This window comes from Bos indicus x Bos taurus, chromosome 10 (assembly GCF_003369695.1).
Source record: "Bos indicus x Bos taurus breed Angus x Brahman F1 hybrid chromosome 10, Bos_hybrid_MaternalHap_v2.0, whole genome shotgun sequence".
Classification (NCBI taxonomy): Eukaryota; Metazoa; Chordata; class Mammalia; order Artiodactyla; family Bovidae; genus Bos; species Bos indicus x Bos taurus.
This window is the reverse complement of record NC_040085.1, coordinates 99634785-99646636: the sequence shown is the minus strand read 5'-3', so window position 1 is coordinate 99646636 and position 11852 is coordinate 99634785. Positions and strand designations below refer to the sequence as shown.

Below are 11852 nucleotides of genomic sequence, written 5' to 3'. Positions count from 1 at the left end.
TAAAGAGCTCTTACAAGCTAGTGACTTAGTGATTGTATAAGGTTCAAAAAGCTTATTAGATCATTTCTCTTGTAACCTCACTACTTAACAGAAAACCTGGTACATAGAATGGGCTCAATAAATATTCGTTAACTAAGGAGACAGATGGAAGCAGTATTTAGTAGGTGTTGTTGGAGACAGGTCCATATGATCGGGAGGAGTGATGGTCTGAAATCCAGAGGAGTGGGAAAATCACCATGACCATACCCCGTGGTCACCGCTTTAAAAACGCACAGTCCAATACAGCCTATTACTCCCTGAGAGCTTAGAGCACAGATACAAAAACAATTGCCATGAACAATAATGACCCCGAGTCATTAGGAAAATATTCAGTTTTATTTAATTCTCATTTAATAAAAGTCAGGGAGCTATACAACCTTTTAAAAAAATATTTCCATTAGGATTAAAATTGTCCCTGAATGGGAACACATGTTTAGGTTTCCTCTGCAAAATATAATCTCGATGGCATAATATCATTAATATTAATGAAACTGGAGCCTGTTATATACAGTGAAGTAAGCCAGAAAGAAAAACACCAATACAGTATACTAACGCATATATATGAAATTTAGAAAGATGTAACGATAACCCTGTATGTGAGACAGCAAAAGAGACACAGATGTATAGAACAGTCTTTTGGACTCTGTGGGAGAGGGAGAGGGTGGGATGATTTGGGGGAATGGCATTGAAACAGGTATAATATCATATATGAAACGAATCGCCAGTCCAAGTTCGATGCAGAATACAGGATGCGTGGGGCTGGTGCACTGGGATGACCCAGAGGGATGGCATGGGGAAGGAGGTGGGAGGAGGGTTCGGGATGCGGAACACGTGTATACTTGTGGTGGATTCATGTTGATGTATGGCAAAACCAATACAATATTGTAATTAGCCTCCAATTAAAATAAATAAATTTATATTAAAAAATAAAATAAAAAACATATACCTTGGTTCTATTCCAGGATTTCTAATTCTATAGTATCTTTGGTAGATACAGAAAGTACACTTTTTCCTTGTCTCTTTGATTTATTAAGCTTCCCAGTAAAGAACTTTAATATATTCCACATATCTGATCTTCCTATCTCAGTTATAAAGCAGTACAGGATTGGGTCAGCAACACAATTTAAACTTGTTAATGCAACTGTGATTCTGTAGATCTTATAACTTTGCTTCCCAGACTTGAAATGGTCAAACACTTGTTCTTTTAAGTTCATGTCATGCTCTAAAATGCTGCGAATCAGCAACATCACATGAAAGGGAGTAAAACACAAGATAAAAGTCAACGTGATACTAATAAGTAGTTTTATGATTCTCTTCCTTTCCCTGTGTTCCGTGGCTTGATTTTGCCGCACAGCTTGGTAAACTTTCTTGTTGCAAGTCATTATAACGACCAGAGGTATCACATAACCTATACACGTCCTAGCAAAGTTAAACCTGATTTGCCAGTTCTCCAAAGGATATTTGTCATAGCATAAAGTAAAGTTAGACTTCTTGGCGTCACAATATTCGACAGCTGTTTCGTCTTCCCACAGAATGACAGCATTGAGGATGGTTTCCAAAACCCAGATGGTGAGGCTGACCATGAATGCACATTTTCTTGACCTTAGGAAAAAGAACCTCAGAGGGTAGACCACTGCCAAATACCGATCAATCGAGATGCAGGTGAGGAAAGCTGTGCTGCTGTAAAAGTTCAGGTACATGAAAAAAGCACTCCCTTTGCACAAGGCAGGAGAGAACGTCCAATTGTCTCTATTCCAAGTATAATTGATCCACAGAGGAAGAGTTGAGGCGTAGAGCAGGTCCGAGAGGGATAAACTGAAGAGGTAAATGCCTAATTCGTTTTCTTGCTTTGCCTGCAGAAAAGACACACAGAGAGAACCGATGTTGGCTGGAATGCTGACTATTACCACAAAGACATAAACAACGGGAAACAAGTAGTGCTCCAAGTCATGCTGCTCGTCAATACATGTGCTGTTCATTGCTTCTTTTTAAGGGGCCGATTACATTTGTTCCCAGACAGGAAATAGCAAACTGAGTCTTGCCTCCTGGTGATTTGCTTTCAACACCTAATTCTCTTTTGCTAAGACTGTGTCAGTCTTCCTTTGCTTTCAAATGTCCTGATTGGTTCATTGGTGGTCTTAAAGATGAATGGAGGTCAATTTTCACACAGGTATCGGTGGGTGGAGGTCAGGGTTCAGGCTCCTGGCAGTTACAAAAGGAATCAGTTGATTTTAAGGTGCAGGAGTCCAAGCACTTACTATCACGGAAGGCTGACGAAGAGCTCTGGAGGATGAACTAGCTTATCCACCAGTTTTCATAGAGTGCTGTTCTTCAGTTTAGTTTTCTTCGCAAAACTCAGAGGAGATTGGTGCAAACGTGAATATACAAGGTTTCATTTTCACAGAGGATGGCATCTCTTTTTAAAATGCTTTTGTTTCTGTAATGAAAAACAAACTAGAATAGTTTGGATGTTTAAAAGAGACATCATCATTTTTGAAAGAATCTTATTTTATTTCATTTATTGAGGATATCAAAATGCATTAAATTTCATACACTGAAGGTGTTTAAAAAGGGGAAATGGTCTAGCAGACTTCAGTAAATGAAATCAAGCTGAGATATTTGACTTATTTCAAATAAAAATTATTCAAAGGATGCTGGGTTAGAAGGAATTATGTTTCCCACTGGACATAATCTAAGAATGCAAAATTAAAGTCAAAAGTCATTTTAGAAGCTAATTTTTAAAAAAGATGGCAAATTCAGTTATTTATTTGTAATCAGTAAATGCTTTTGAGTGTATGGTAAACTGTGTGATTACAGCATTTCAAGTTTTTAATTTCATATGCAATCTCTGTATAAGGCATTTATTTTCAAAATAAGCTTATGAGCCAAGAAAAAATTGTCATAAGAGGTTTGATAAAGTGAAGCATTTGAAAATATAGCAGCTTGTTGAGCCTTCATAAATAATTAAGCCACACTACCTCATTTGTTTTTCCTTTCCTTTCTTTGTAGGCTAATTTACTTTATCATTCTCATACTCTTGTGAAAGACAGGGCAGAATGTTCTCGATTCTGGGTAATATCTTGTGATCTTCAGTTTCTACCATTTATATCTGATTGCTTACAAGTCTAGTTTTCTAAAAAGGTCTGATGTTGTAGATTCAACATCTGCAGAAAGAAAAGCGCAAGAAAGAGAGAAGCCATCCTCCTCTCCACACTAGAACAGGGAAGTAGTGAGGTCTGCTGGTGCTTCGGCTGATTTATCTGAGGGGATATTCACAGAAAGCTCTGTGGGGTCACCACGCTGGGAAAGGAAGTCATGCCCTCTTCCTGAGTAAGCCAGAGAGTGAACCAGGTCCAGAGCCCGGAGTGTAGATCACAGCACAAAACAGAGAACTACAATTCCTGAAATCACCTAGTGTTTCCACACCTAAAAATATGACTCAAATCCTTTCAGATCAATAGGGAATCCTGCCAGAGAGGGAAAAGGGGAGCAAGAGCTAAGATCAGAGAGGTAAGTGGGCTGGGTACCCTAAGGCATATGTGGGTCTGGAGGAACTAATTTTGACGGCAGAGAACCAGGGACAGAGTGTGGGCCTGCACAGGTAGCAAGTGGCGCTCGGTCATCCGACACCTGCTGAGGTCCAGGAGCCTCTGCCCTCAAAATAAAGACGCTAAAAACACACTTCACACGTATGTGTAGACCGCAGGGTAAGTTGGCAAGTTCCCTGTCTTAGCATTATTTCTTTGAGGAATTCTCAGAAAAAGCCCCATATCTATCCATGGCCTCTGGTTGGTCCTCACTTGGGAACGGGGAGACTACACTATTAGTTTTGTTCTGAAAACTTAAGGTCGACAGTGACTCAATACTGGATCTATGTGCTCAGCCTCATTAGTCATTAGGGAACTACAGACTAAAACCACAGTGAGACACAACTATGCATTCACCAGAATAAATGAAATGAAAAAGAGCAAATATTAATACCAAGTCTTGATGACGTAGAGCATCTGGAACTCTCATATACGGTTGGGTGGAAAACTCTTTGGCTCTTATGCAAATCTTATGGTTCAGCAACTCTACTTCTAGGTATGTGCTCAACAGTAAGACATAACATGTGGTTCCCAAGACACATGTGGTAGAATTAGAATGTTCACAGTAGCTTTATTCGTAATATCCCCCAACTGGAATGCCTAATAGCAATAGAAAAGATACTTTTGAACCATCATGCTGGAGAAGACTTTTGAGAGTCCCTTGGACAGCAAAATGATCAAACCAGTCCATCCTAAAGGAAATCAATTCTGAATATTCATTGGAAGGACTGATGCTGAAGCTGAAGCTCCAATACTTTAGCTACCTGAAATGAAGAGCTGACTCATTGGAAAAGACCCTGATGCTGGGAAAGATTGAGGGCAGGAGGAGAAGGGGGCGACAGAGGATGAGATGGTTGGATATCATCGACTCAATGGACATGAGTTTGTGCAAGCTCTGGGAGATGGTGAAGGACAGGGAAGCCTGGAATGCTGCAGTCCATGGGGTCGCTAAGAGTCAGACACGACTGAGCAACTGAAAAACAACAAAAAATCTATACATCAGTAAAAGGAACAAATTACTGTTACAAGCAATGATGCAGCTGAAGTTCAGAAACAATGCAGACGGATGGAAAAAGGCAGGCACAAAGGGTCCATATTGTCCGATTAAGAACCGGGTAGTGTTAAGCTGTGCTTTCAGAAATGAGGATAGCTCCCCATCTATTGAGGGCTTTCTGCATGCTGGACTCCATGTTAATGGCATGTATATTTGTTATAATACATGTTTTACAACTCTGCTGTTTATTACAATTATGTATTACAAAGAAGAATTGAGCAACGTATCAGGCAATTAGCCCCCAATCACCTGTCTGTTCTTCGTAGAACTTGGCTGCAATCCTAGGTTGTGATTCTGAAGTCTCTTGACTCTTAACTACTTTGTCTTCTGCCTTTACATAAAAATACTTTAGAAATCTGAAGTGTTTTTAGGGTTTGGGTCTTTCAGCTATAATGACTCTTCTAATTAAAGAAAATGACATCATAATAATTTCTGCAAACTAGATATAAAATAACCCTAAACTTTCCAGAAGGCTTTACTTTTATATTCTCTATTAAACTGCGTGGATTTCAAATAAACACGTGAGAACGATCATCTCACGTCACGTCTCACACTCAGCGACAGCACGTCTTTATGTTCCCTTATATTTGTCAACACGTTTTCTTCCGAAGGTTAAAAGTGTTCCTTTTCAGTAATTTACGAGGCAACACATTTTAACTAGGCTTTTATTTTCCTGTATTTGCTTTTAGGAATAGATAGCTAAAACCGAGCAAATATCCTGCTACCACTGTGAAAAAAAAAATTCTTTGAGTTAGGAGGCTGAATTTTGAAGGGTCTATTGTTTAGATCAGGGACCATCTGTGAATTGCTTTAAAGTTGAAATGAATTATGTGTCACCACTCATAATGTGGTGATAAAGAAAATGTAAGCTAGACCCACTGGAAGTGGGAAGGAACCTTGTGCAGTCCCTTTCTTCTCAACAAAGCCCATCTGCCTTGCTGCAAGCAGCCATGTAGAATGTCGTGTCGAACGTTTAGCTGTTGGGAAAAACTGACGAAGAGGAGTCAGGTGGCAGTGGCCTTTGGGGAGAGGCTGGGTGATGACAGGAAGAGGGTGCCGGGAGGACTTCTGAGAACCGAGAGGCCTTCTCTTTCTTGATGTGAGTGTTGCTATGAGCAACCTCGGGCTACAGCCACGGGGTCGCAAAGAGCCAGACGCGACTGAGCGACTGAGCCCAGCACCGCAGCACATGAACAAGCTTGTAACAAGCTTGAACAAGTTCGTAAAAATGCATCAGGCGGTAAGCTTGGATACGTGCATTTTTTTCACATATGGGTTATGTTGTGGTTAAGGTTAAAAAGTGGAATCAAAAGGCTGTGTGCGATGAGATGTAAAGAATCTTGACGCCAACACCTGGATTTCCTGCGGGTGGAGCATACATGCCTTCCTAAGAAATGCTATGATTCTACTCCTTTCCTCACATATAAAAGGCAATTTATAGATGCAAAACAAAGCTGTAACTTAAGTAATTTGAAAATGAATTCACCTAAAACAAAGGCTTACCAGATGGAAAAGTGAGTGTACTAAGGTCCTGGAAGAAGCAAATAGAAATCATACCTTGAGGAGAGCGCCCTTGACCCAGGCTTTCAAGAATTCTCACAGATAGGGTTCTAACAAATATGAGCTGATTAAAATGCCCTCCGTCCACACACACACACAAAGAGACTCAATTTTAAAAATTGATAAAAAGAGCATACATCCTGCTACCACACGGAGAGAAAACAGACACAGACAGAAGTTAGCTACTATGTGTGAGATTCAGCAAACAAACGGGAAAGAAGAGACCTGGATCCGCAAAAGCCTTAGAGATGAAATTAATAGATATACAACACAAAAAAAGCATGCCCAATATGTTAAAGAAATAAAAGAAGGAATCTGAACATATGAATAAAGGATCCAGAGACAATGCAAGATAACTAAGCATATAAAAGATTGAAGGAGTCTTTTCAGAAATAAAAAACTTAAAATTTAATACTTAAAACTCAACACGGGGACTAACCAACTGACCAACTCCAGTTGAAGAGAAAATTAGTATGTTGCAAGGTAGAGCTAAAGAATTCACACAAAATTATCAGAGTGTTAAAGAGATGTGAAAATACCATACCACAGAGATAAGGAGGATAAAGTGAAAAGGTCAGCATATGTATAACTGAAGTTCCTGAAGGACAGAAGAAAGTAGGGGAAAGGCGATGTTAGAAAAGATGCTGAGTAAAAGACGTCTGAAAGTGATGCAGGACAAGGCATCCTCAGATTATGAAGCTCAGCAAATCCCAAATAAGATTAGAAACAAACAGAGATGGAAATCTCTTCTTAGATGCCTTGCAATCAAGCTTCAGATCACCAAAGACTAAGAAAAAAAAAAAAAAGAGCCAGGGAGAAAAAACGAATTACCTATTAAGGATGAAATTTCAACCAAGACCTTTTCAACAGCAATGATAACAGAAACCAGAAGGCAATGGATTGATATTTCCAAATTGCTATGAAAAAATGTCATCCTTTAATAGCCTACTCAACAGAACTAAATTCTAAAATGAGAGCACAAGTAAGGATGTTTGAAGAGAAACTACCACTGAGACCACTGGCCCCCACAATCCTCATTAAAGAGACTTCTGAAGAACATAAGAGGAGAAGGAAAATGTCCAAGATGGCCAGAATATAATAAGCTACCAAGGATGGAATTTTCATGGTTACACGTTACATCCATGACCAGGCTTACGGATCTGGGGAAGAAATTTAAACCATGAAAATATTCTTCCTTAGAAGCGGGACTGGGGGCTGGGTGATGGGCAGGAAGGGACCCCTTCCTCCTTTGTCCATGGTACTCAGCAAATAAGCATCTCTTTTTTTTTTTTTTTAAAGGAGCTCTTCCCTGGTGGTCCAGTGGTTTAAGAATCTGCCTACAGATGCCGGGGGACCCAGATTCGGTCCCTAGTCCGGGGAAGATGACGCACTTCCGAGAGGCAACTAAGCCTGCGCACCGCAACTACTGAAGCCCACGCACCGAGTGCCGGTGCTCCCCAACAAGAGAAGCGCCCTCCATGCGAAGCCCACGCTCCACACCTGGAGAGCAGCCCCCGGTTCGCCCCATTTACGAAAAGCCGGTGCGCGGCAACAAAGACCCAGCGCAGCCAAAGATAAACGCATCTTGAAAAAAAGATAAGAAGGATCAATTGGAAAAAAATGATTTTGAGACGACTTACAAAATTTTCAACGGAATACGTGTCTTTCTTTGCAGAAACATTTACTGCCTTAGCTAAACAGCCGCGAGACTACATGGATTGATGAAGCAGGTCCTGAAGCCTTCTGGAGCCTTCTGGGTGGGAGCACAGAGACGGTGGTGACGGAGGCTTGTGGTTACGTTGTGTGGGCTCTGGAAACTCAAAGGCTCTCAGCAGTTCTTGGGGGACTTGTGACCACGTGTGTGTTTATCTGTTTCAGTTTTCACAGGTGTCACTCAGCAACCATTTTACAGAGTTCTTGTGAGGACTGAACGAGATGACACGTGAAGCCCAGTACTAAGAACATGGTAAGCCTGTACTACACGTGAACTGATACTGTTCTAATGACAACACTGTTTTGTCAGTCGCTAAGCTGTGTCCGACTCTTTTGAGACCCCATGGACTACTGGTGCCCGCCAGGCTCCTCTGTCCGTGGGATTTCCCAGGCAAGGACGCTGGAGTGAGCTGTCCTTTTCCTCTTCCAAAGGTTCTTCCTGACCTAGGGACTGAACTTGCGTCTCGTGCATTGGCAGCTGAGTTCTTTACCACTGAGCCACTAGGGAAGCCCAACAAGGCTGGTAGTCTGTGATCTCTCCTACATCTCCTGAATGGACATCATCTTTGGCCAGCTATCCAGAGCATAGCAGAGAAGCCAGAGGCACTCAGAGTGAAATTTACATAATAACATTTCACATGTCATACCAAACTCGGAAGATGGTGCTGTTAAATTAATTTGTGTGAATCTCAGATTAAAATGGAACCCATAGTTCTTATCATTCATGCTGCTTTTCAGATATTGTTTTCACTACTTTAATCATATTTTGAGAAAATTGCTTTTAGATCCAGTGCTGAGAAATTTGGGTTAAGGTTTTGATTCTGACTTTAATTTCTACCTAATGCCTAAAGAATATAATCCACAGCTTCTAAAACAATACAGACCATTGATGACAATGATCCGAAGATAAAACGTGGGCTGCCATCTCTGGGGTCGCACAGAGTTGGACACGACTGAAGCGACTTAGCAGCAGCAGCAGCAGCCGCCGCAGGAAACCTTTGCCTTCACTTACCAGTTGAATAGCTACTTATTAAGACTCCTATGTGTCAGACAAGTGATAGTCACCTATTAAGTTATTAATTAATACTGGAAATATTATTTTCAATTTTACTAATAATGTGGGAAACATTCATATTGGAAATATCATTTTCAAATTTCACATTATTTCTGATGGTATAAAAACTTACCAGTAGACCACTATGTTGGTGAAAAAGTGGTGCTACATAGCTCTATAGCCAGGGGTTTGCTTGTTTCTTCCTAACCACTTAATTTTCAGTTTGTCGGTATACCGTTTCCTGTAGAGGAAATAGAGCATAAACATTCCCCTTTCATGTTTTAACAGTTTTACCTAACTCTTTTACACGAAGATTTTGACATCCTTTATTATCACTCTAAGTAGAGAGACCATATGTCATCCCCATGTCTCCCTGTCTTGTAGTATCACATTTATACAGTCTAAACTGGCCAAATGTTGCAAATATCACTGACAACCATTCAAAAGTATGTTAGGTACTTAAATTTTTATTTTTTAATCTTACACTTACCCATGTTCCTTGGGACGGTGACTCTGTTGATCGAGGAGTCAGATACATCTGCTTGCACCCAGAAGAGAAACCAGCATTGTTGAAGGGACAGGAAATTGAACTCATATGTCGTCATAAACCAATGAGGAAGCAGCATCTTAATGAGATTGAAGTCTATTATCCAAGTTTGAGCAACAGACGTCTCCTAAGGATTTTTAAAGATGCTTTATTTATTATTTACTGTTGTATAATTTTTAGAAATCACTTTTCTGTGTCTCAGTTACAATTGTATACTGATATTATATGTGTTTTATTTAATAGAATATGTACTAGAATCGCATTCATTTGTTCATTCCCTCTTTCATTTATCTGTCAACACATATATCTATCCTACTCTGAGGGCACTGTGCTGGGAAATATATAGGACCTGGTTCTAATCTGTAAGGGGCTTATCAGTTAGTGAAGGAGATAATAACCACCAAAATGGATAAATACTCCAAGAGAGATACAGAAATATAGGATGAGTCACTGGACGTGTGAACTGTGGATGTACGAAACAAGAGAAGAGGTTGTAGATGGAATCAGGGTGATCAACGTCCTGGGAGAAAAAGAGTAGAGAGAATGGAGACTGGGTGTATAAAGAGCTTTGCGTGTATGCTTAGTCGATTTTCCAGGCAGGAATACTGGAGTGGGTTGCCATTTCCTCCTCCAGAGTATCTTCCTGACCCAGGGATCGAACCTGTGTCTCCTCTGTCTCCTGCACAGCAGGCCATTTTTTTTTTTTTTTTTACTGCTGAGCCACTGGGGAAACCCCACATAAACAGCATATTCATTTCTTAATGGCATGATGGTAGGGCCACAGTAGCCAACTTGGTAAAGATTTTTTTTTTTAAGATATTAATGGGATTAGGTACATAATATGTTATAGAACCACTTTTTCCTTTGATTTTCCTCTTGGAATAGAAGAGTCCATCAGAGATTGCTAAACCATGTTAAAAACCAGGTGAACTGGTTTGAAGGTGAAAGTTGCTCAGTGGTGTCCAACTATTTGGGACCCCATGGACTGTAGCCTGCCAGGCTCCTCTCTCCATGGGATTCTTCAGGCCAGAATACTGGAGTGGGTAGCGGTTCCCTTCCAGGGCATCTTCCCAACCCAGGGATTGAGCCCAGGTCTCCCACATTGCAGGCAGATTCTTTACCAGCTGAGCCACAAGGGAAGCCCAAGAATACTGGAGTGGGTAGCCTATCCCTTCTCCAGGAGATCTTCCTGACTCAGGAATCGAACCGGGGTCTCCTGCATTCCAGGTGAATTCTTTACCAGCTGAGCTATCAGGGAAGCCCCCTAAGTGGCTTAGACAGATCAATAATTTTATGAAACTTGAAAATTTATTTAAGAAAGATGTGGGTTATTACAATGAAAACTCATGTAGTATATTAAGGTTGACAGTTGCTACCAAATTTGTAAGTGATTTGATGTGAAGTAAAATTAGCTCCTAGAACTTTTGAGATGTTAAAAAAGTCAGAAACATTATGTTTGAACCCCACTGAATGAACTTTTATTACAAATGAATGGGAAATTTTTACTTTATAAGGACAGAATTAATTTGAAGTGGAAAATTTTAACTTCATTTTAAAAACTACAATCATGATGATTTGAGTCTGTTCCTGTAAAAGGAGGTTAGATGTTCCTGTTGGTAGAGTTTTTAAAATTTCTGCCCAGAATTGGAAAAGATGACCTTGTGATATAACCAAAAATGTTTTCCCTTGAAGTTATTCAGGATGTAATAGGTGTGCAGTGGGTTTCCTATACTTCTTTTGTAGGTCTTTCATTGAAAATAATTAAAGTACTCATTTAGATTTATCAGGTACATTTGGAAAGTAATTTAGCATATACTAACTTAAAAGCAATATAGCATACAGTAACTTAAAATTCAGAATATCTTCTACTTTTACTGAAATAATGAAAAATGTAAGTACAACGCAGAAAATTAATAGTAAGACCCTTCAGTTCAGTTCAGTCACTCAGTTGTGTCCGACACTTTGCCACCCCATGGACTGCAGCACGCCAGGCCTCCCTGTCCATTACCAACTCCTGGAGTTTACTCAAACTCATGTCCACTGAGTTGGTGATGCCCTCGATGCTCTGTTGTCCCCTTCTCCTCCTGCCCTCAATCTTTCCCAGCATCAGGGTCTTTCCCAGTGAGTCAGCTCTTCGAATCAGGTGGCCAAATTATTGGAGCTTCAGCTTCAGCATCAGTCCTTCCAATGAATATTCAGGACTGATTCCGTGTAGGATGGACTGGTTGGATCTCCTTGCCGTCCAAGGGACTCTTAAGAGTCTTCTCCAACGCCACAGCTCAAAAGCATCAATTCTTC

The 11852-nt window shown here is 40.4% G+C and overlaps 1 protein-coding gene across 2 annotated transcripts; it reads right to left on the bottom strand.

The window, feature by feature from the left end:
• Positions 1–356: 356 nt before the first annotated feature.
• On the bottom strand, positions 357–10125 carry GPR65 (G protein-coupled receptor 65). Of its 2 annotated transcripts, XM_027552665.1 has the most exons (3): positions 9498–10125; positions 9141–9248; positions 920–2476 (listed from the first exon to the last, which is right to left on the bottom strand). In XM_027552665.1, exon 3 carries the CDS (start codon positions 2016–2018, stop codon positions 993–995), a length of 1026 nt encoding a protein of 341 aa, XP_027408466.1. In that variant the 5' UTR covers positions 2019–2476; positions 9141–9248; positions 9498–10125; the 3' UTR covers positions 920–992. The 2 variants fall into 2 exon arrangements, with proteins under 2 accessions (XP_027408465.1, XP_027408466.1); XM_027552664.1 differs by lacking the exon at positions 9141–9248 and having other exon boundaries at positions 357–2476.
• Between the last annotated feature and the right edge of the window lie 1727 nt (positions 10126–11852).